General features: G+C 34.4%; 5 protein-coding genes across 5 annotated transcripts; 3 read left to right on the top strand and 2 right to left on the bottom strand.

Moving 5' to 3' along the window:
* Positions 1-2,268: 2,268 nt before the first annotated feature.
* TRIADDRAFT_61822 (uncharacterized protein) lies at positions 2,269-2,925 on the top strand (the record flags this gene model as incomplete). Its single annotated transcript, XM_002117764.1, has 1 exon — positions 2,269-2,925. The coding sequence occupies one exon, from the start codon at positions 2,269-2,271 to the stop codon at positions 2,923-2,925; it is 657 nt and encodes a 218-aa protein (XP_002117800.1).
* Positions 2,926-5,180: 2,255 nt separating this feature from the next.
* TRIADDRAFT_61821 (uncharacterized protein) lies at positions 5,181-8,012 on the top strand (the record flags this gene model as incomplete). The annotated part of the gene is made up of 3 exons (XM_002117763.1): positions 5,181-6,708; positions 7,403-7,425; positions 7,728-8,012. 3 exons carry the CDS (start codon positions 5,181-5,183, stop codon positions 8,010-8,012), a joined length of 1,836 nt encoding a protein of 611 aa, XP_002117799.1.
* Positions 8,013-11,745: 3,733 nt separating this feature from the next.
* TRIADDRAFT_33023 (uncharacterized protein) lies at positions 11,746-13,353 on the bottom strand (the record flags this gene model as incomplete). Its single annotated transcript, XM_002117717.1, has 10 exons — positions 11,746-11,835; positions 11,954-12,030; positions 12,130-12,175; positions 12,257-12,340; positions 12,412-12,482; positions 12,599-12,687; positions 12,771-12,874; positions 12,948-13,004; positions 13,129-13,173; positions 13,309-13,353. Coding segments are annotated over 10 exons (708 nt in total), but the record flags the coding sequence as incomplete, so codon positions are not given.
* Positions 13,354-15,097: 1,744 nt separating this feature from the next.
* Positions 15,098-19,217, top strand: TRIADDRAFT_64381 (uncharacterized protein; the record flags this gene model as incomplete). The annotated part of the gene is made up of 14 exons (XM_002117762.1): positions 15,098-15,175; positions 15,279-15,397; positions 15,499-15,568; positions 15,700-15,758; positions 15,857-15,932; positions 16,062-16,281; positions 16,867-16,926; positions 17,022-17,068; positions 17,141-17,289; positions 17,378-17,503; positions 17,603-17,752; positions 17,844-17,999; positions 18,464-18,686; positions 18,957-19,217. The coding sequence occupies 14 exons, from the start codon at positions 15,098-15,100 to the stop codon at positions 19,131-19,133; spliced, it is 1,710 nt and encodes a 569-aa protein (XP_002117798.1). The 3' UTR covers positions 19,134-19,217.
* Positions 19,218-21,712: 2,495 nt separating this feature from the next.
* On the bottom strand, positions 21,713-23,539 carry TRIADDRAFT_61818 (uncharacterized protein; the record flags this gene model as incomplete). Its single annotated transcript, XM_002117716.1, has 8 exons — positions 21,713-21,837; positions 21,962-22,050; positions 22,138-22,192; positions 22,262-22,325; positions 22,448-22,499; positions 22,643-22,698; positions 22,770-22,829; positions 23,411-23,539. The coding sequence occupies 8 exons, from the start codon at positions 23,537-23,539 to the stop codon at positions 21,713-21,715; spliced, it is 630 nt and encodes a 209-aa protein (XP_002117752.1).
* Positions 23,540-24,547: the final 1,008 nt, after the last annotated feature.

Genomic DNA, 24,547 nt, shown 5'->3' with positions numbered 1-24,547 from the left:
GACCACTTTTACTTACGTGATCCTGAAAACAGTTCACAATCATTTAAAGCTTACTACAGCATCGGATTTGGAATCTTCGGTAACTCCTACCAGTGGTAAACAAATAATAGAAGATGCATCGAGAACTATTTCCTCAGAATTTAGCACCAATAAGACAAAGATAATCATAAAGAAATATGACTCTACCTCTAGTGGATCGTTAATTGCTGTTATATTTTTTGGAATGCTCTTTTTGTTAATTATCACCGGGCTCATAGCCAGAAGATGGCTCGAATTTGCCCAAAAACGTAACTATTCTAAGGTTGATTATCTTATCAATGATATATACAGTTAAGTTGTAGATACTACATATCGATGCGCTTGCATTTCTTTTATCGAGCTTTTCCGCCTGTCGCACTTTTTAAGTTATAATACATTCCAGGCAGTAATGTAAATTGTTGTCTGTTCAGTGCATTGTAAAGAAATGAATAGCTGTGATATAGTATGCTTTATCTACTATGAAGTTGATCAAGTGATGAAAATTTATTTATGGATCTCGTTTATAATATACAGATATGTATGCAAGAGTAGCCCGATGAATATAAATATCTGATTCATTATTATTGCCTTCCAGATTTTAAAGTTTCCTTAGACCGTTGCTTTAGCAATTATTTGTAGGAATCGTCTAAATTTCAAGCTAAACTATTAATAATTATTATATTATCGCTTATCGATTCTGTATCTGTGACGAATTAACAACTACAGTATGTCGGTGAATGCTTCATCGAATTTAACTCATTGTTTAAATCAAATTAAAGGATTTATTTAACACGAGTTGTATATACTGTACGTAGTAGAAGTAATAATCTAGTCTCTAGTATACAGGGTGGTATTTTGAAGTTTATACTGCTTTAGTCGGTAATAATAGGGAGAAATACGTTATGAGGTTCTATTAATGATCGAGGAGACTGTATAGGGACAGAGCTTGCTAAGCGCTTCTTCATCTTAGGTTCTTAGTCAACATACGTACTACTACATTGGTATACTTTACAGTGATGTAAGACTATCTAGAGTTAATACTGAAGGTTCGTATTGCTCTAAATTAGTGAGGGAGATAGAAAACAGTACAAATAGTTGAAGTTATTGTATAATTAACCGCGTACTCCTACTCTGTCTTTATTGATTAAAAACGGCGATTTATACACGTGCGCCTTTCACATACAAAGCAGTATAATTTGTGAATTTGTAGAACGGTGGATTAATTAATACGCACATATATAGCACAGTTTACAATTAAGACGTAGAACTAACAAGCGTAAAACAACAGATTTGTAGAATCATGAAGTTCTCGCACGAAACGCACTAAAAGGAGGTATTCAGATTCTGATTAATGGGAGCGCACTAACAGCACAAAACGGGTAATTCAGATTCTGACTTGTCTTGCATTGGTACCATGAATAATGAAATTATATTTATTACAATCTCTCAACATTATTAATGTAATCTGTAACAATAGTAAGTTTTAAACATGTTTATAACATACTAAATTCAGGCAATATGTTATTAACGCAAACTCACAAAAGCGATCTTAAATATCTTAAATACTACCGTAATGTACAGTACAGTACAGTACAGTACATACAGTATAGCACAGTACAGTATAGCACACTACAGTACAGTACTGTACATCGCATTATACTGTACAGTACTGTACAGTACAGTGTACAGTACAGTATTACGCACATTGCATCTTGCATCTACAGTACAGTACAGTATGATACCCGATACAAAACTATTTACTGTTCTGTACTGTACTGTACAGCAGAGAAGTACAGTACAGTATACTGTATACTGTATCTCATATACTGTACAGTGACATACAGTATACTGTATACTTCTCCACTGGAAAGTGTACTGGTGTACACTGTACAGTACAGTACAGTACTCTTATTTACGAGGTAAGAATACGAACGTACAGTACAATTGTACACATTGTACTGTACAATGTACTGTACGCCTATAGTTGTACATTTCTAGCAGTCCATGATACTACAGTACTTACGCTGTTTTCTGGTGTGATCTGATGTGAAAGCCGCTTTAGATCAGGTTCTTGAGCTAGTGATTGTTACCTTATGACGTTAGTTAAATTTGATAGTAATTTTAGATACAGTATTGTAGATTAAGATAAAGATCAAAAGGTATTCATGTACAGTACATAATTCGTTAAGATGTCAACTTGACGTCCGGACTTTGCAAGCTATAACAAATTTTTATTTGATCCAGTTCGATATGCTGCAGAATAGATTTACCGATAACATTAAGAAAGGCCTTACTACAGAGAATGAATATGCAAGAAATGGGTTAAGTTGGCAAGAATGGGTAATAAAGAAAGCATACAAAAATAAGGAGAGACTAAAAGAAAAGAAGTTTAATGTGGAAGCTGAGAAACAAAAGCAAGACTCTACTGCTATTGAAAAGGAAAGACAGAGTTTGAAGGCAAAAAATAGTTACAGAAAATGGCTAAAATCTCTAAAGCAAAAGGAGGAGCAAGCAGCTAGTTTTCACGCCAGAAAAGCTATTAAGACCAAAGAAGAAAATTTAATAAGGAAAGAGGAACTCGGAAAGAAGGCTGCTGCGATATACGAAGAATGGATAAATAAGAAGCGAATGCAAGAAAGGCAGAAACAGAAGAAATTTAATGAAGAGAGAACGGAAGTTCTAAAAAATTTTGAACGTCGCAGACGTGAAAGTCAAGAAGCATACAGAATGTGGCTAGCAAGAGCGAAACCAAGTTCGCCTTCAAATTATATAGCGTACGGATATATCAATGGAACTTTAACTAGTTATTATGACTCTTCAGCTAAGCCAAAACCGTCGTATTTTAATCCTATTCCCTGGGATTGCGGGATAGTCGATTTTACCCTTGATTCACAATCACGTAGATAATAACTCAGATGGTGGGTAAGCACTTTTTGGTAATTAAACTTGCCGAGTGATAAAATGATAAATAAATGTTTGATGATATATTACAGCTAATAAGTAAGTTATGGGGTTTACAGTTGATTAAAATTGAATGCATCCTTGTGGACAATACGTTTTACTCTACAGTATTATTGGACGTTGCTGCGGTGCCAGGAGGACCCACACGTACCCTTTTATCTGTAGAGGAAATGTTGCAATTAGTAAATTATGGTCTCGCAGTATTATTTGAAGCTGCTTCAGTCAGTGGCTTCAGTTGATTATTCCGATAAAGAAGTCAACTTTTTAATAATGAATTGTTCTAACATTCTTGAAAGGTGTAACTGGACTGTAATATTGTAAACATACAGTAGAATTATCAATTAGGTAATGCTTAGAAGACCGTGACGTAATGTGTATGTCAAGGCATACTAGCTAAGAGTTTTTGATGATACAAATAGGACTCGCCTTGTATCGTAAGTACGTTGAGCAAATACACAGACGTGAGAGTAACTGAATAGGAATAAAGAGCGTGTTGAACTGCAGCCTGTGAGAGTGAATAATATTACCACTATTATGTTTACTAGTAGTTGTGATGTGCAGTAGGTGAATACGCGTATTCTGAATTGATGACGAATTACCAGTGCGTGTCGCTGTGTAATACAATATAGGATAATTATAGGATAATTATACTGCATTATACAGTACATACAGTACACAATACTGTATGTACAGTATAACATATTGTCATGTTATACTGTATACTGTACAGTACAGTATTATTACGTACTAGTATTGCTATTTGCTAGTATGCAACATAATGCATGGCAAGAGCTCTTGAAAGAATGTAAGATTAACTTTTAAATTTTTAAATAAAATAATATCGGCTTCTTATAAAGTGGCTGTGGCTATGTATCCTGAAAAGTACTATGTACTGTACTGTGTTTTCGTAACATTTATAATCTTCATAGCGATTTATCCGATTAAATAAAGCTAGTTGTATTATGCTAGAACTGTTCACTGTTCAGGTGCTGATTTTTTTTTGAATGGCTCAGTACACTACGGTCACTACCATGGACTACTAGAATCACTAATTGTAATTTCTAGTAGTCTATGATAGAACAGAACAGTGCAATTTAGTTCCCTAAAAATTACAGAATGGCTATGGCTCAGTGTGGCTCCTGAAGGGCAAAAAAATTAATTAATACTGTGCAGTACCTCTAATTTTTACTATTTCAGCTGTACAGTATAGTACTGTATACGCAATCGTATGATACAGTACGAGTAAAGTGTGCGTACGAGTATAAATAAAACGTTCTGTAGATATACAGTATGATTCATTCTATCATTCTTCTAATCTTCTACTGATGACCGAAGTGTCATGTAAAAGTCTTGAGAAGGAAGCAACTGCTCTATCTTATGTTCTAATACATGACTTTCTATTTGCCTCAATAAAGTACATTATCTCTAAAACCAGAACGATGTCTTTGTGACAAAACATTACAGTATATAGCTAAATAGTTCACACAGTACCGTAATATGGATTGAAGATTTTGCGGGCGTTTGTATAATTATAATCGATTCCAGAACTTAGTGTGTTGAATCATAATTGATATAACCTAATATTTAATTAAACATTATGAAGTAGCTTCATCAGTTTAGGATTAATATATATATACGTAAGCTATATATATATATATATATATATATATAGCATCGTCATGAGAAATCGGCTAATGCGGTGATCCAGCTAGCATAATTACATGTATAATTAATTAATATACATTCATTGTGCTCCTGTGTTTCTATGATATTCTTGGCTTTATTTTATTTACACTTGATACTTGTAGTTATGGATTGGAAGGTCCATAGAATTGCCTATAGTTTACTTCAATAGTTGATGGAAAGAGACAACATTATCCTTTTTATCAAAATAAATCTAAACAATATGAACAATTGAATATCGTAAGCAACAACCAGTACGTTATTTTTGTATGAAAGTTGAATCGTTTTATACCCCCCGTTGAATCATTTACGACATCATATTGCTTAAACAGGTAAAAGACCCTTAAATATCTACTTATGTATATCATATCGGTCCAATCCTCAAACGTATTTTATAAGTGGATTTGAAACTTCGAGATACACTGTAGTTAATTTGAATAAGATTAAGTTTCCAGTATTTTGTATCCACATACTGTATTATTTTCTATTTTACTAGCTGAACCACATACTCCACAATAATGCCCTTAAAAGTAGAGCAATTGATTAAAAGTTTAGTAAATGCTACTGAAGTAAAACAATTATATGACAGGGTTTCTAGCAAGATTTCCTTTCAAGCTGAAGAGCTTTCTTCAACTTGTTTCGAATTAGCCCGTATCCATCATTATGGTTTAGGGTCAACCCCCAAAGACTTGGATAAAGCTTTCCGGCTTTATGTTAAAGCCGCTAAGAAAAATCATCCCATAGCACAGTTCGTAATCTGTCAATTATACGATTGGGAAAAGAATTCTATTGATAGTACCGAAGATATTGAGAGAATGATTGCCTTTAAGGCAGAGATGTACGTCAACTCTGCATCACAGAGCGTTTATTACTGTGGTGCTCACGAAGAATTGTATAGGCATTGCAAGAAATCTGTATCTTGGCGAGACATAATTAATAGCATGGAACTTAAATTTTATTCCAGATTGAAATTTGAAGAAGATACTGATAAATCAGGATATAACTACAATAGATTAGGCTATGTATTGATACTGAAGGGTAGTTGGAATATCTTAGAACGAAAAAAGTCTTACAAAAAGGCAATAAAATGTTTTCGTAAAGCTGCAAAGTTAGGAAATGCTGATGCCTATTGGAATATATCTTACTGGATATACTATCTGGGATATGGATACCCTAAGAATATTAGCAAATATAATAAATACTTAAAATTGGCTGCCGATTATGGACATCCAGTAGCAATAAGTATAATGGTATCTCTGTATTATTCAGAGGACCTTAAAGATCTGAATTCTTCATACTGTTGTCGAGGTTACGTAGAGTTCCTTTATAGGAACTTCCCGACAGCTTTCGCTTCGTACTACTTTGCCTTGATGTTTTTATATGGTCTAGGAGGCGTAAAAAAAAATCCTCTTCTTGCAATTCAGCTATTAGAAGAATCCGTTGTTAGATCAGATTTTATATTTAGTTTCGCTAATCAGTGGTCCTCTTTCTTGCTGGCCTTCATCTACTACAAAGGGATTGGTGCGAAGAAAGATATAACTGCTGCGATGCATTATTTTGCTTTGGCTGCAAGCCTTGGATATGATGAAGCTTATCCATATATAGCAAAATTACTACTTCAGCATAAATTATTACCTTCTGCTGATAAAAAGGCAAGTCTATTGTTACATTTCGCTAAAGATAACTCGCCGATTGATACATCGACTAATCGACTGGCTACTTATTATCTCGGTAAAATGAAAGCAAATGATGATCATAGTGGAAGTCTGAAAGAGAGTAAAGAGTACCTCGATCAAACTTTTGTATCCTACAGGGCATCCCTTGTTGAAGATCCCTCCGCGAATGTCTATTATCGTTTAGGGAGAATTTTAGAGAGTGATTTTGGTAGGTATAGGGACTTAAAAAAAGCACGAATGTATTATCGCCTCGCTTACAATGTATCCTTAAAAACTCGAAATCAGTTCACAAGATTGTACGGCGAAAAGGCAAAAAAAAGGGTTCAAACTGACAGCAAGCGCAGGAGAAAAATGATTAGAGACGAAACAGGTACATGCAATACCAGTAACTACATGCTTGATCTAAGTACAGTACACAGTACATACAATCACAGTATTACAGCACTCGCTCGTTCTGCTTCGCGTGTGTACCAACTACTGTAGTAATTAAGTCTAGACAGAACTAGAGACCGTTATGTTCTCTAGTGGGACACTACTAGCTCAATCACGCAATACTGGATTAGACACTGCAAAGGAGCCTGAAGCGAGGAGTCCACTTTTTTATTCTGGGTTGCCTTCCCCACAAGTGATATATACTGTATGTATATTACATACGTATTAGTAAGTTACTAGTGAATGTGTCAATACAGTTACGGTATTCGTATTATACGGTTATCTTATCAGCTAGGCAGCTATGCAATTTTATCTGCCCTAATTCCTAGACATTACCAGTCTATCATACATAACAGAGACTTCTTCAAGGAATAGCTCTTAGAAGTCAATGATAGAACCCACGCTCGTTATACTTCGCGTACTGTATCTGCACTAATACTTTTTACTTTACAATTTTGCTGAATTGGTTGCTGATGGGGAGGATTTTTTGAAATTTAATCTTGGTGCCCGTACCTTTAAATAATAATGTTTATATTAGTATACCTATACGGCGCTCTTGTTGTGTTCGTGAGTTATTTGTTAATATGATAGTTAATTCAAATTGAAGTCAATGAATTATTAAAAATATACAGTATGTGTCAAAAAATCGCTTACGGTTAGTTTAGGATAGAAGTCATAGAACCCCGTGTTAAATAAATAAATATACTTATTTACTTTTTTACTGAGTGAAATACAGTACTTCAGTATACAGTGTACCAGTTTTAATAGAGTTTAGAATTTTACAGCACTGTACAGTACAGTACTTATTCGCACATGTCTGAGCAGCAGTTAATTTATAGTAATAGCAGTGTACAGTACTTGTTGCTTCATTTGTGTAATTATCTTTTAATTAATTTACCGTTCATTTTTTCAATCGAAATCTTATTATGAAACCCCATTGTTATGATATGGATTTAGAAACTAAATTGCTTACGCGTAGCAAAAGCTTTACACCAAGCGCAGGCCGGCGACCATTCACCAATCAAAAAACGCAAGGATATCACTCATCTAATTTGCGGTGGTCCGCAAACCCTGCGGAGGTTGTTAGCACGTTACCGAAGTCTTTTAACAGAAATTGCAATTGCTTGGATCAGCGATCAGTTAACAGCTTCCATAATAAAAGCCAAATTAACAGATCTGGCTCTGTCCTTTCTATTTACGACTCATCAGAGATTAATATCAGTCCTGAGTGGAATTCAGTAGATATAGCCAAGCGATCAGCGTTTGATCAGCGAAAATATGCAATTGAAAATAAAAATTTGAGTGTTCCAGCCAGCTATGATAAGTATGGTGACTTGGCAACTATATTTCCAATGGCTTATTTATCGATATAAAAGATATCGGTAGCGTTACAGGAGTAGATTTACTGCAAGGTTAGTTTGCGGAGGTAGGATGCTAAAGTCCGATGCTAGAAATTCGCACTTTTATGAGTATTTTATTTATTTATTTAAAGCAACCATCACTCTTATTGTAATGGTACAGTACTGTAGGTGTCTATGCATAGATCAAAAATTGATTTTCTGCTATCTGTAGCCATATGTTAGACTTAAAGTTGCTATTTCATTCTAACTTTATTTATTTCTATTTTATTTAAACACGATTTTTACAGCAACGGTAACTTTAAATACAAAGAAAGGGGTATAATCACTTTGCCGGAACTACCTAGCGTCCATCTCAGCTTGGCGAGTGATAATAATAATAATTATTTATGCATCACGCAATGGTTTGATAACTATCAATCATGGATCACGGTATCAATTACATTCAAATCTTAATTAACTCTAGCATGTCCTACTTTAGAGATACTTTTTAGTGATTTTGGTACAAATCAGTCGTCTTTTAGACCTGACGGCACGTCAGGTTTTTGTCCATACCGAAGCACGAAAAAATTAAGAAATTAATTGGATTTGATGATAACAATAATCTTTCCCTTTGCATTCTGGGTACTGTTTTGCTACTTTCTTCTTTATTATTCACGCCAAAAAGAGATGATAGAATATTAACGATATCATAGCAAATTCAGGATTCAGAAAGACTCCAATGACACTTTTACTATTAAATTTTCAAATTACCATTTTGGCACTTTCATGGTTGTTTATAAGAATATTACTGAAGGATTTCTCAATGCGGCAGGCTAGGCCTACAGTAGTATCAAGACTTTTACGTGATGAATTCGTTGATGTGGCATATTGTGCGCGTACTGTATGTATATGAGCGAAGTTTCTTCAAAGACAATTCCGACACAATTCTGCTATTAATCCAGAGCGATATTTCTATGCGTAGACTATCAGGAGTTTATAAAGTGCAGTTACTGTTGTGTTTCTACTCTTTGTCGTTAACGTGGGCACGATAGCTTTTGATACACTCCTAGTAAGCTTACTAAAATCTAATCCTTATTTAGGATTTACTGCATTTAAATAGTACAGTATAGCCGTAATAACGTATTATACCCTTATCTTAGTAATTCATGACAAATTGACAATACATTAAGTGCAGTAAAACAAGTACGGCATTCTTACATACATGACCGTTACAACCAGCATATAAAAGGATTAGATCGTTACCTACAGCAAGTTAGGTTCTGAGAGTTTATGCAAAATTATTAGTATCCAACATGATAAAAGTATCGCTATAGAATTTTTATGCAAACTTTATCGATCGGATATTTCCCAGTGATTTTTTACTTTCAGCAATAATCACGAAAGATGATATCGACGAAGATAACCACGTTCGATATGATCGTATCAAAATAAATTTTTATGTTCATAAACCTAATTATGAGGTTCACGAGTGACGTACTGTACATGTCATATAATATCATATAGCATCATATAGTATTATATTTTGTACTGTAGCTGAAATGATTATGCTTTATTTATAGATTATGTACAGTATGTAACAATGTCTTGATTGTGTGATCTGGTATGAACTCCACTTTTAAATGTATTTTTGGTACGCGGATCAGGTACAATACTCATTGATAAGATGATATTGCAATAAACGAGTTCTTAATCACCTAAGCTTGTGTTTGTCACTGTGTCAATATTCACAGAGGTTTTACAGAGACATGACGTAACACGGTGTACAATTGTACATTCTTATACGCATATTTTATTTCTTCATGTTTGGTACCTAGTATAATATAGTTATGAGTAAATGTAAGGTTACGCAGTGATAACTAACATTAAGTAGATAATAAAAAGAAATTTCATTTTGATTGATATAATGATATGAATATTTTAGGCTAAAATCCTAATAATTATGAAATGGGATTTTTTATATACGCGTACCTTGAATAGCCGATATTATATGAGAACAAAACTTTATAGGTGATACCGTTGTAAACTGGAATGCAATTATACCATTATATTACTCCGGTCATACTTTAAGTCTGATCAGAGCAAAAGATTATCACAGCGTTTATTAGGTGATTATATATTTATGAATCATGGACCACTAGGGGAATGCCTAAGTTTAGGCTTCTTCTAGTGGTATATACAGTATACGAATACTTTACTTCTCACATGATATGATATGATTTAGTACTGCACTTCAGTAAGTGTATGTTATTACTGGGACCCATTTTAGGGTAAACCCAGTAGGAAGGTTATCCTAATTTCTCAGTTCGATAGTACGAATGTTAAAAAGTAATTCATAGGTACAACCTGTTACTACAGTATTCATGTTGTAAGTCACGGTGGTAGCCTCGATGAGTATATAGTAGAATACAATGCCAAAGCAAGTTTTCAGTCAATGGTGTAATATTTTTGGTATCGTTTGCATTGCAAATAATTTTATGAAGTAATCACCTATTAATACCGATTTTAAACGTTTGCATAGCAAATAGTGCTAGCCGACATATAATTGTCATGTATTTATTACTACAGTTCACTAAATCGCTTCCTGTACTATATTCTGGTCATGATTTTTCAAGCCGTATTAGAATCCTTATATTTGTACTACACAATCGGCGAGGGATATTTTCATTTTCATATATTGAGTTTGTTAGTCTGATTCCGAATACCGGATTTTTTTAAATAAATATTTCCGTATTTGCCGTTGCACAGTAAAGTTGTCAGGTGAAGAAGGCTAGATAACGCTTTCACTCTTCCATGATTTTAATTCCCAGTAAGCGTATGCTGTATCTCATCTATTCTATCGAAATTTTGATTCATATGAATATAGTTCTCAAATTAACATCGAACAAATACATTAAATCATACGGTTTATTCGTGGGAAAGTTTCGTAATAGTAATTAAATAAACACAATCATCGGTACTATTGATAGTATTACGGTACAAGTAAGAAGCAAAAACATAAATCAATGGGTAGTAGCGATGGTTTGCATATATCGCACAATAATCGTAAATAAACTTATTTGCAGATTACAAATAGAACGTATGTTATGTACATACGCGTATCTATTAAAAAAAGTTGTAACAGTTCTAGGAATTATTAAAGAACATCCGGACCGTGACCTAATTGTACTTCATAATGATAAACGTATTATGTATGATACGAACAGTAATCTATGTTGAAGTATCCATCGCTTCACCTCCTGGCTGAGTTGTACCCTATAATAATTTCAGACGGCTTAATAAATGAAATTTAGCAACATTTATGGCGAATAGCTGGCAGATCTGTAGCAGCTTTGCAATCAGTATTACCATAAGAAAAAAGTTTAACTAATTGACAGGTACAGTACTATGGAATTAGTAGTTTATCCCATGAAGTAACTAACACCGAGCACAGCTTTTAGAAATTATTGAAGAAACAATAATAAAACATACTATATAAGTTAAGCTAACTTACCGCGACGTCTTTATCAATAAGTGTTAGCTACGGAATTTATTAAGGTCAAAATATAGAGGTAAATTGTTAGCATTGTTAGGTGTTTGCTAAGTGTTAATGTACCAAAAGTTGTATTCCTAAACTGTCACAATGTAAAAGATATAAATGAAGCGATAGCGTCCCCATCATATATTTGAAAATTCTCTCCCTTCCCGACCACGGCCATAGAACAATTCTATAATGACACAAAGGGTTAATCAAGCAGATATCGAATACACTGTTTTATCAATATCAATTATATCAGATAATATTGCAGTGAAAGATTTTAATGATTGTGGTTTCCGTGGCTTAACCTTTGTATCAAGGTCTCCGTCAGATAGACATTCTCTTAAAGCAGTTAAACCATGTGTAATTAACTTATTTCGGTCGCCTAATAATTGAAATCACAAATCACATGTTTTATAAATTTAATTTTTTAATCAAGACTATTAAGGATCTAAGGTAGACAGTATTAGGAAAATGCACTAACAATCCTCAAATTCTTCCAGTTTCCTTTCCATGTACGTTCTGGCAGACTTTAAAACCGAATATATTTTATGATCACTTTAATATCGATATTTCTTGTTCTATAGTACGTAGGGTTAATTAAATAGTACCTGAGATCTTGCTCCAATAGCCATCGCCTTGCAATCATAATAATTGGAAGATGGACATGTCTGAATTAAGTGACTTCCAGTTTCCTAAATCGTTGAATATATATATTTTCTCAAAGAAAGCATAGAATAAGATGTAAGTATATGCCATAGCTTACGTCAAATCCAGCAACTAGAAACCCGACGCCAAATGGTCTCCGGCCGTATACTTGTGTACAAATCTGCATTTCTGTGTTTAAATCGAGATGTTACAGAAGTTATATTCTAATACCTGCGCGGCATCACTTAATGTAGTACACATTATCTATGGATAATGATTTATTATTACTACTCGACTTAGCATACTCGCTCCTAATGCGGCAATGAGCCTAGTAACAGAATGAGGCGTATTATAGGCATATTTCGAATTTAAACATTCAGTTCTTAAAAATTTCCTATAATAGAGAAATCGAAAGTTATATCATGACTGCTACTAGTAAAAGTTAGTTGCAAGTTCAAATGTTCCAAAGCTCCGAACGTTAAGACTTGAGCATCCGCTGTTAAACCGGAAAACCCTACACCAATGTGGTCATCTATTGCCAAAACTTTCTTTTGATTTGCAGCTAAATCGTCAGTAGCGCGCTGTAAAACAGCAAGTATACAGCACATTATAAAGGAAGCACAAAAAATTCTTACACAATATATCAATACGTACTTTAAAAGCCGCTAAAACAACGTGGGTCCTTGATTTTATTCCAACAACTGCAGCACCCTTTTAAATAGCAAGATTAATAAGCTTTTAAACTTTAGGTCGAATTATTTCGTAAGTCCTGCAAATTAAGAAGACTGAAATAGACGTTAATTAAGTACTGCTAATTTTTTTTCATTCTATGTACTTGTTTAACGGCTTCCATTGCGTATTCAACTTGATATAGCCTTCCCTACAATGAATTAACCTTTAATATTAGACAATTTTACTTCCATTTCTTAGGTAAAGAGAAGAATACAGTAATTGATAGACAGTATACTGTAAGCACATCTATGATTTATAAGTGCTAAAATCTCAAACATCATACCTGTGGACTCCATACTGTGACATCGCTATCATACTGGTTGCGAAACTATAGGTAATCGTAATTATAGCGATTAAAATTTAAACTTCATAAAATACTTTTAAATCCTGTAACCGATGTCTAGACTCACCATCTCGGAATTTTTGCAAATTTTCAAACCAGAGATTTGTCTTATTAAATGATAGTAAAAAAGTTAAAAGTTATGAAGTGCAGTTTCTTTCTGCTGTACTGTACAGTACTGTACTGTACTGTACTGTGCTGCACAGTTACCAGTCTTGCGCAGTTCGTCTACAGTATATTTTGTACAGTACAGTACAGTTGTACTGTACAAGACTGCGCTGAAAGAATTCACTGAGTCATTCAGGCAGGTGCAATATTAGTTCATAAGCCTTGAACTAAACAGTGAACAGGTCTATACTGTAGATGAATGAGAAAACCGGTCTGTTTGTCTCGTACTCTCTACCTATAGTCGATCCCTCGTTCATATTGTACTTCACGTGCTATACTGTATACTACAGTATTTGCGTTATCATTTTGATCAGTATAACTAACTTATTACTGATAAGGTAAAGATAAATTAACTATGAATTTTTATTTTGCTTTCGTGTAGTCATATTTAAAGCAGGGACTACTCGAAAGAAGAGAAAGGGCGAAAGCTGCAAAAATGGTGTGGCTGACTTTTTATTGTGCTCATTTTACAATACGCTACAGCTGTAACCGTACACCATACTGTGCAAAATCAACCTGAAACTTGACTGGCAGCTGATTTGGAGCACGATCGTGTACTGTACACTGTACATTGTACAATATACAGTACAGTACAGTATACAGTACTGTAGGGTACGATTACCGATGGTCAGTACAGTACAGTACTTGGCTTATATCTGCTTCACCGGTGCTGTGCTATCTCAGTTGCAAGTGTGCGCTGTGCAACAAGTCCTTTATACAGTACTGTACAGTGCAATAACCTACTCCAAAGCACAAAACCTTCTCGCACAAGCGCTCATAGCGCATTGTACTGTACTGTACTGTGCTGTGTACAATGTACATCTGGTGCACGTTTTGCGCTCAGCTGAGTCAGCGTAGTTGCGTGTTCCGTTTGGTCCTACTTGTGGAAAAGGTTTTTGCGTTGTAGAGGTTGTTGCACAGTGGAGGAGATTTGTGCATTGTACAATGTCACATACACACACACTGGATGATAATGCAGTCGTGTGACACGACCATTTATTGCCTTTACCTATACTGTACGGTACTGTACTGTACTGTACAGTACAGTATTAAAATTAAATTTTTGTACTGTACAAGAATGCAGTACTGTACTGTACTGTACCGTACTGTACAGTACTTTGCAAAGAAAAAATAATATAGCCACTGTGACAGTGTTGTGCTCGCAAAATCTAGCTCACACTTGTTAGAAAGCAGAGTACATGACACTAACCAGGAACGTGTACAGTGTACCTGTACAGTACTCTGTACTCAGTGTTCTGTACAGTACTGTACACTAGAGACCCTTAATAAGTAATTTTCTCAAAATTAAAAATAGAGAAAGGGTCTCTTTAATAACTAGTGTACACTGTACCAGTTCTAGGGACTTTTGGTAGAAAATTTTAGTCAGGGGCTGTAACAACGATATGCTATTGTGCTGACCAGTGATACATACAGTACTGTACCGTGCTGTACAGTACAAGTGTACATCGTCCTGTACAGTGTACAGTACAGTATACTACGAACACTCTCAGTCTGTACCAGTTCACTTAACAGTGTTAACCACTGTCTAACCGATGATTGAGAAATGTCGGACGTGCCCGTAGCTACAAAAGCGCAAATTGTTGCTATTTTCAAGAAACTAAGCTCCATCCCTAGCAATAAGGTATGTAATATGCTTTATGATTCGTAATTGGTCTTGTATAATTTGTATGCCTGAATCACCTGATTTGGACTCATGCGAGTGTACTGTATACGTGTATCCCTAGATTTGCTTTGACTGTAATTCCAAAAATGCCACTTGGTCATCTGTCACGTATGGAATATTTCTATGCCTTGACTGTTCGGCAATTCATCGTTCATTAGGTGTTCATATCAGTTTTGTTAGGTACAATACATACGTTAATAGTGTAATGATCAACTATACATATAGATAATGAAACAGAAAGGTAAATTACTGCAATTTTTGTGATATATTTTTTATCATAGATCAACCTTACTTGATCAATGGAATTGGTTACAGTTAAGACAAATGCAAGTTGGAGGAAACGCTAATGCTGTTAGTAGATTCCAGTAATACTGTTTGTTTCTGTATTCATATAGTAAAGGTGTACTAACTCGCACTTACAAATACTTTAGAAAAATGTATATTTTGTCTTATAAATTGTACTTGTAACATATTTTTCATAGAGAGAATTTTTTCAATCGCATGGTCTAACAGTTACGGATGCTTCGGCAAAGTACCAGAGGTAATATATTTAAGATTATCGTGGTTCACTTAAACTAACTAAAGTCAAGATACTGACTAATCTTAATGCGAATTCCGTTAAATCTCATTACTATTCAGTCGAGTAGCAAGAATGTACCGTGAAAAACTTGCAAGCCTTGCTGCTGTGACCCTGAAACAATATGGTACTAGCACGGTAATATTTAATCATAACTATGGCCCTACTATCTTGCACACATACTCTTGTATTTAATTTTTAACGGCAACAGTACGTAATTACTTTTACCTTCATGTTTCAAAGATTGACATCAATACGAAATTGCAGAATATTACTAGTCCAAGCCCAACTACAAAAGAGGGTGATTTCTTTAAAGATGTATCGTCAGTAGTAAGCGCTCCTGCAGCTTTTCCATTCCTTGCGGATGCAGAAGAAAAAAAGGACTTTCCACGAGTGACTACGGATCATTTATCCAATAGGTATCAGCAACCGAAGAGAGAACAACCTGCGGTTGATACCTTAAAAGTTAACGAAAATCCTGAACCTGGTTCGTTAATCTAATTTAATTATTAATTATTCTTGACAATTACCGGTAAGAGATTCCGTAGTCGAAAATAGTTATGTTTACGGCGTTTTGATGTACGAGTAATTTATACTAACAGAAATATGTGACAACTTACTGTTTACTCATACTTACCAGAATAACGACTATAATGCCATACAACGATTCCTAATACTACGACTTTTGCTACATGTTCCACATTCTACAGATAATAGAACTGTATGCATAAGTAAAGACCAACTTCGAATTTAAAGCAAATCAAGTTTTAGTACCTTGCACTACTATTACAAAGTTCGAATATTGTTATTATATGCTTCGATTACGTTAGTAGTAGTGCACAATAACTTGATATTATTTCACGTACCGTAATGGACGTGATAAACAGAGCTTACCACTTCACGAAGTGCATGATCGAAAATACAAATAATGTAAAAATTAATTATAGTTAAATTTATAATCACTGTTTACATTTCGTTTAAGTAAATGTGATGTATTATCGTATGATAGAACAACTATCGATGTTGGACTTAATACTTTTATCATAGATCTTAACAAATATTCTGATTACAGATACTGTAAAGGTTGCTACTGTTAGAGTCGATGGAGTTGAATCGGGAACAAGGAAGCAAGGTAGACCGTAAAAATTTGAAAGCGGCACTGGTTGCATTACTTCAAATTCCGATCATCACTATACAATTACTAAGGTTACTTGTCATTCTTTTCAGCATCCACTATTGGTAAGAGAAAGCCCATCACGGGCAAGAAAAAAGGCGTAAGTTCTCGATTTTAAAGATAGACTAAAAGTCAGATGTACATACAGTTCTAATACCAAACAATAATACAGGCAAGTAGCAAGCAGGGACTAGGCGCTAGAAAAATTACAACAGATTTTAGTATTGTTGAAAGTGCTGCTGCTCAGGATGAAGAAATATTAAGAAAAGAAAGAGAATCTGGCTTAGTTGCCGAACAAGAATTAAATGATATCGAGAATCGGTATTTTCGATATATTTACATATGCGTGTACTTACAAATGTATTATGGTTATATGTAAGAATTCTAAAAATTTGAAACGTTTTGATAGAACTCCTACTAGGTTTGTATATCAAGAGAAAAAAGCAGGTATGACTAAATTACGTGAAACTGATCCAAAGAAAGCTGAGCAAATGGAAAGACTTGGCATGGCAATGGGTGGTCGATTACCTGCTAGGTAACGCTTCTTGTATCCTTGAGCTAATTATAGCGTATAATGGATCAAAAATATATTTTTCTATCTTAATTATTATCTATTCACTTGATATTTCGATAGTGCTCAAAGTCATTCTGTTGCTGCCAGCATGGTTGAAATTGATCAGGAAGATCCAGCTGGTAGCATCTCAACTAAAAGTAAATTTGCAAATCAACCCACAAGTTTTGATACGGACTTTTTTGGCAACTTTGAAAGCACTCAACCTTCCAGGTATGATAACATATTAAGGTTGGTCTTAAATTTTACTTCGATTAATTATCTAATTAATCGGTATGAATAAGACTTCTGCTATACTCAGTAGATATGACAGTCCTTTTTCCGATATGAATGATTGGAAAAGTTCGAGGAAAAGTGAGAAAGGGTATTTCGAAGTAGATGAACGAGAAGCGGCTGCAGCACCATCCGTAAAGTCATCAGCTATGTCACTATCGTCCAGATCTAGAGATATATCCGCTCGGTATAAAATGCTTTTAAAATCCTACTAAACATTATTCTAATCAATTTACATTGCTGATTGACCGTTATTCTATAAACGATTTTTTAACAATTTCCACAAAAGAAGAACTGAACCGAAAACAGAACGCGACACTTCATCTGGTCGAGTTTATTTTACATCTTCATTTACACGAAAATGGAAATACTATACAAATCAAGCTCTATAACGTGTTATTATCTATTCTTTTGCTATAGATGACGCAATAAAAAAATTTGGTAATGCTAAGAGTATATCTTCTAGCCAATATTTCGGAAGAGAAGGCAATAGGGTGATTAATAATAGACATAAGTGTATATGATTGTCCGGAACAAAATGATATCACAAATCCCCCGAAATTCACTCTAGCGGGGGTGATATTCTTGTGTTCCAGATCATATATGTATCTTATAATTTCTTTAAATATAACATTATTAAGTATACTACAGCTACCCTAAAAAAGATATTTTTTTAAAGGCGGAAACAACGAGAAGCACGGAACATTTCCATGGTGCTACTGCAATTTCAAGTGATGATTTCTTTGGCTCAAGTGGTAATAAGAAAAGTCAGGTCGATGCCCCATCAATTGATCTCGACCAGATTAAGGAGGGTGTGTCTCGCGTTACCAACAAACTATCAAACATGGCAAGCGGAGTTTTAGGGTCTCTACAGGTATTCATGTTGCTATTATTGCAATTACTACAATTTTTTATTTTCAGTTATAGAATAGATCAACTTCAATATTACTTTGATTTAGAAGGGGATATAGTATTTTATTATTTGATTTCGTATAGAGTCGCTATGGGTGATTTGCTGAAATGGACAACTTTGAATTTTCTTCTTTTACTGCACGAATTATAATTATCGATGCAATGCTCAGCCAGGTATAATCGAATTCTTCAGTTATAAAAATCAGCTAAAATGGAATACCTTACCGTTCAGTGCGAACGACGTATTACCAGTGTATCTGTTGCCGCAAAATCCGAGGGAAAACATATCGTTATACAAAATTTTGTAGATGTTAGTCATCAATCAATAGCATGCATTAGTTACTTTGAGACGCCATTTAAATTGCTACCAGGTATTTCGAACATAATAATGCCAGAGTTGAATTGTTAAGTACATAGTCTTATTACAATGTGAACTATTAAGTGTGAATTAACAATTATTAATGTTATTTACTGTATTAAAATACTGATGTATTATAATTGAAAGAGTTTCATTTCTAAATATTTGTACTAATGTGCATGTACTGTGCAACTGGAAGCTATTATTTATACTCGTACATTTACTATACTTGTTTTAAAGCCAAAGCTTCTACTTTAATATGACGAGGCATAGCTAAGATCACTTTTAAAAATTATTAGCTAACCGTTGATGATTATCTGAAATATTTTATCGTTTAACGTCATTTCTAAATCGTAACTTTAGTATACTCACGCTAATGCAACTAATTAAGAGATATACACATATATGTTAATTTCACGGGGTGAAATTTGTAGTCATCCTCAGGTAGAAAAGTTTATACTATATTGTTCGTAGATAACTACTGCTTGCTACGTTAAGTATCACTTTATATCGAAAAGTTGCAGTCAATTTCTTTGGCGAATACAGTTTATTTCGGATAGTGTGTTGAATATTAGACATAAAATACGTCAACTGTATTAAAACTAATACACACTTTATCCTATTATGTGCAATCACGAAAGGATTCTCTCTTTAAGCCAGAATGATTAATATACGAATAATCAAACTAAAGGTATCTAATAAGCTACCTAACATGTCTTTCAAGATAAACCACGATAATGAAACTACTTGATGCTCACAGTGAACTCATTTACATATTGTGGGTACAGAAATAGAAATACTATATAGCAAGACATCTGTTAATACGTTTAGTTTAGACTACGTTCGAATCGCACGTGTATAATCTGCTCTTTATTTCTAATCTCGACGTGTTACTGTATACTGTACACTATACAGTGTACTGTACATTCCATCTCATATCAGTATTATTAGTAATACACTAGTGCATACTATACTGTATGCGTTCCAAACATTACAGTTCCCACTACAGTACTAATTACTGTATTGTTACCTGGACATGATAAGATTATAAAAATCTTGCTATTCATTTTAATTGCTAAACTGTACGTATACTTTTCGGTAACAAACTCGATATTTGTTTCATATAGGTTGGCACTATATATAGTAGGGTACCTATTTTAATTTAATTTAACAATTTAGAGAAGAGTATGTAGCTGCTGGTATCAGAAAGAATGATGCTTAAAGTTTCATAAAGTTAAAAATCATTATATTAAAAAATTGAAAAGACTGTAGTATCTCTGTCAGCGAAGCGACAAGATGTTAAGCTAGTTGTACAGTACTATAATAAGAGAATAGTGAATACTAGAGACCCTTAGAATACTATATGTACTTATTTGTCTAGTAGTTTATGTTATACTATAATACCTATCATAAAACGCACGAACAAGGTATGAAAGTGCGTACTAAATTCGAGATCGCAGCTATTAAACCATACTTTTAAAGCATTGTAAACTAATTGATGAACCAATTTTTACACCGCAATTAAGTACTTGAGGGTCAGTATTTAGAAGTGTATCCTAACGAGCAATTTACGTAAGCCACCCTGTGAGCTTCTTCTTGAACACCTACATGACATAGCAATATACGCCCATCGTATAGTACAATCCTACCTTTTATACTAGTACTACTAATTAGACCTGAGAAAGGTTCGGTTCAGTTCGAGCCGTTATGATCTATAGTGAGTACTAATACAGTGTACAGTATTGTATTCTGTGTAAAAATCAGTACAATACAAAGCTAGCCATTAACAGGTATTTCTTGGGTAAGGAGCTAGTTAACTATAAAACAAATTAAAGTCTCGTCACTGTACTAAATCTAGAATTAGAAAGAGTTCTTACGTAGATGGTTTTATTACTGTCAGAAGTGCAATACGGTAAACTCCCTCACTATTCGCAACGGGCCAATGCTTTGGGTTTTAGACGCAACGATGGCATCGTAGGCATTTTATTTTAACCTTACACAGCGTCAGTTGCATTAGCAAATTATCACAAGCACTAGTCATTTATTCTCAAAAATTGAGGTAATACAATCAAATTCTTATTTTATACGCAAGTCTATAGTATAATATAAAGACTTTTAGATTTTAAATTTAATTGATATTTATGACACTAAGAACCAGATCGTATATGCTACATCCAATCTGTACGCAGGATGTCATGAATGTCATAGTACAGTACAGTAATGGCAATAGCTACGCAACCAAAGTTAATACGGATCAATTATGTACTGTATAGTGTACATTATACTGTCCAAAGTTTCCAATAGCTATAAAAGATGTGCAGTACGTAGGATAATATGGTACGTTTATAAAAATCCCGAATTACATCAACAATCTCAGCACACAAATTCTTTATAATATTAACGCGACAATACCAGGTACGAAATTCATTCAATACACAGAACATAGTATCGATCAATCAATAAATTATGTACATTACCAGGATATCAGTATATATAGTTTTAATATCATTATACAGTAAATGAACGCCTAAACATGTATCTGACATCAGTAAGGCTATAGTTAAGGTGACCAATAATTGTTAATACGTATCAATTTATAGTATTTAACAGTACACAGGGTTTCAGACAATTCAACTACTTCCACAACAGCCGCTACTTTGCTGTAGGGGTTCATCATCAATGATAACAACACTTTTTCGACTGCCACCTTGCTTTCCTGCAGTATTTGTATTATCATCTTGCGCTGCCAGCATTCCTGAATTCATTGACGTTATAGTTAATATCATAGGTGTTTTAGAGATACAAGATAACGTGCAAGCCGCTGCTTTACTGTAACATGTAAACTTCATTAATTTTTTAATTTACTGTTGAAGACTCACTTTTTGTTAAATTAAGAAATACTTCTTCTATCCCCTTATTCATCTTTGCAGATGTATGGAAGTGAACAGCGCCAACGGACTGAGCGTAACTGTATGAAAGTGATATAACACAGACAAAGTATAAACTTTCTAAGTTATCGAGAATTGCTAGATGGAAGATATAAAATAAGACTAACTCCTCCGCTCTGGTTACATGCACAGTCCTATCTTTTTCCAAATCTATCTTGTTACCTACCATGAATAGATACGTAATTACTATCATAGCCATTACATAGAGAATATTTCTATACTTTTACTTACCGACTATACACAAACAAATTTCGTTTCCCAACATCTTCCTTAGTTCCTTAACCCATTTCTTTACCTTTTTAAAATTGTAACGTATGCATATTTACACATTACATCGAAAGAGCAACATAAATCTGAAAGGAAGATGCGCTGTACGGTCAATTTAACAGGTCAAAGACTTTCTAGTTATCAGGCTACCTTCATAAAGGAATCTTCGTCCGTGATATCATAAACTAATATTGCTCCATGACTAGTAAAGTATACGAATTATACATTAATCTGAGTAACTCCCAAAATGAAATTTGACAGATCAGAATTGAATGACTTATGCCATAAATATACGAAACTTTAAGAGATACATACGTATAATAATATACGTACGAACATACAAACCTTTCCCTGTAGTAGATGGGGCCGAGTGCATGAAATCTTTCCTGTCCTGCGGTGTCCTGTTCCAGATAGCAGTTGCATAAGAAGATATATGCTACAAAAAATGAACATCCTATCATAAAGTATTTACCCAAATTGCCAAATTAATCCTTTTTCCACCAATATTCAATTTCTTCTCCAGATACGAAGCCTAGAGTATTCCGTTTTATTATATGATTACAATTATGACTGATATAATCGAGAAAGTAAGCAGTTAAAAATCTTAGTACCACTATATCTGTACGTATATCATAAACTATAATACATACATCTTAAATAATTAGACTCCTATTACACTATATTACTTCAAGATAGTAGGAAAGAATACCATATTCAATCAATATTATATTAGGGAAATTTTAATGATCACGTATATCTTATTGACCTATGAGTACTGCATTCGTACCGCGCGTTATCATAGAAAATATCTAATAGTAATATTAGCTTAACTGAAACTGTGATAGTAAGCAGTAATAATTTATAAAGTATATAATTGTCGTATTGTATTTTGAAGAACACTAGGTGTATTCTAAGTTCTGTGTTTCATATAATTGTTAGCGAAACTACAGAAACGAAGATTATGCACAACTGTACTGTAAGTCGACACAATTTACATTCAGCAGTCCCTGCCACCGATGTGCTATCATGCTGATACATGATCTAGCACTACACTAGTAAGTAGTAACTATCTGGCATCATATCGAAGAGACAATATTGCCTCAAATAGCGTACTTGTAACGTGCTAAGATGCTTCTCGTTAAACTTGTTCTCACAGTAGCGCAACACAATAGACGTTTTGCCAACACAGCCTTCTCCAAGCAGGACCACCTTAAATTTAGATGTTTTGCTGGTGCTCGTCATCTTCTTAGAAAATTTTTAATGGTACGGGGACTTTTTTCGTTATACGGTCCTACTCTACGCATATGGCAGTTGATAACTCGAATAGATTTTGATCTTCATACAGACGTGCAGGGCGAAGTACTGTATGTATGTAATGAATGTACAGTACCAATCACTACAGTATATCTTGCAATAGCGTATGGTAGTGTAGTGTAGTGTACTGTACTGTACTGTACTGTACTGTATAACCCTGAACGTTAAAGTTGAAGCCTGCTAAGCACACAATAATATTGTACTGTACATTGTACTGTACTGTACAGTACTGTATGACTCATCTACTGTAAATAACGTACAGTACAAGTACGGTACACATTACAGTACTGTACTGAGGGTGTACGGCCCAGTACGGGATGTGTTGTGCAAAAGTAAGACTTGATTTACTGTAGAGATTTAGTATTTAGTGTTCACCGAGTCAATGAGTGCCTTTATGAATTGTACTCGTATACAGTACTGCAGAACAGTACAGGACAGTAGATACAGTACGGTACAGTAGACTGTTTTCAGCGAAGTGTACAGTACTGTATAGTACAGTACTGTAACCACAGTACGATGAATTTCAGTGCAAAACAAATGGGCCTACTGTCCATTGAGACAGCCAGCATACTGTACACTGTACAGTACAGTACGGTGGCCCAAAAGGGACAACTTCACAGAACAAAATCTGTACTGTACTGTACTGTACAGTTGTGAAAAAAGAATTTCTACTGTACACTGTACACTGTACTGTACTGTACAGTACGTGCTGTACAGTAGGCTACAGCATGCAGCACTATAAAGTACTGTACTGTACCGTACAGTACTGTTCTGTACTGAAGTGTAAAGTACTGTACGGTATGCATACAGTATTCTCGGCCACTGTGTGTACTGTACAGTACACATTATTGTACAATGTACTGTACAGTATCTATCAATATCTGGTGTACAGTATGGTAGTGTACAGTACAGTACTACCGTACTTTACAGTTAGGC

This window comes from Trichoplax adhaerens, genomic scaffold (genome assembly GCF_000150275.1).
Source record: "Trichoplax adhaerens TRIADscaffold_28 genomic scaffold, whole genome shotgun sequence".
In the NCBI taxonomy this organism is placed as follows: Eukaryota; Metazoa; Placozoa; class Uniplacotomia; order Trichoplacea; family Trichoplacidae; genus Trichoplax; species Trichoplax adhaerens.
This window is presented reverse-complemented; position numbering and strand designations above follow the sequence as displayed.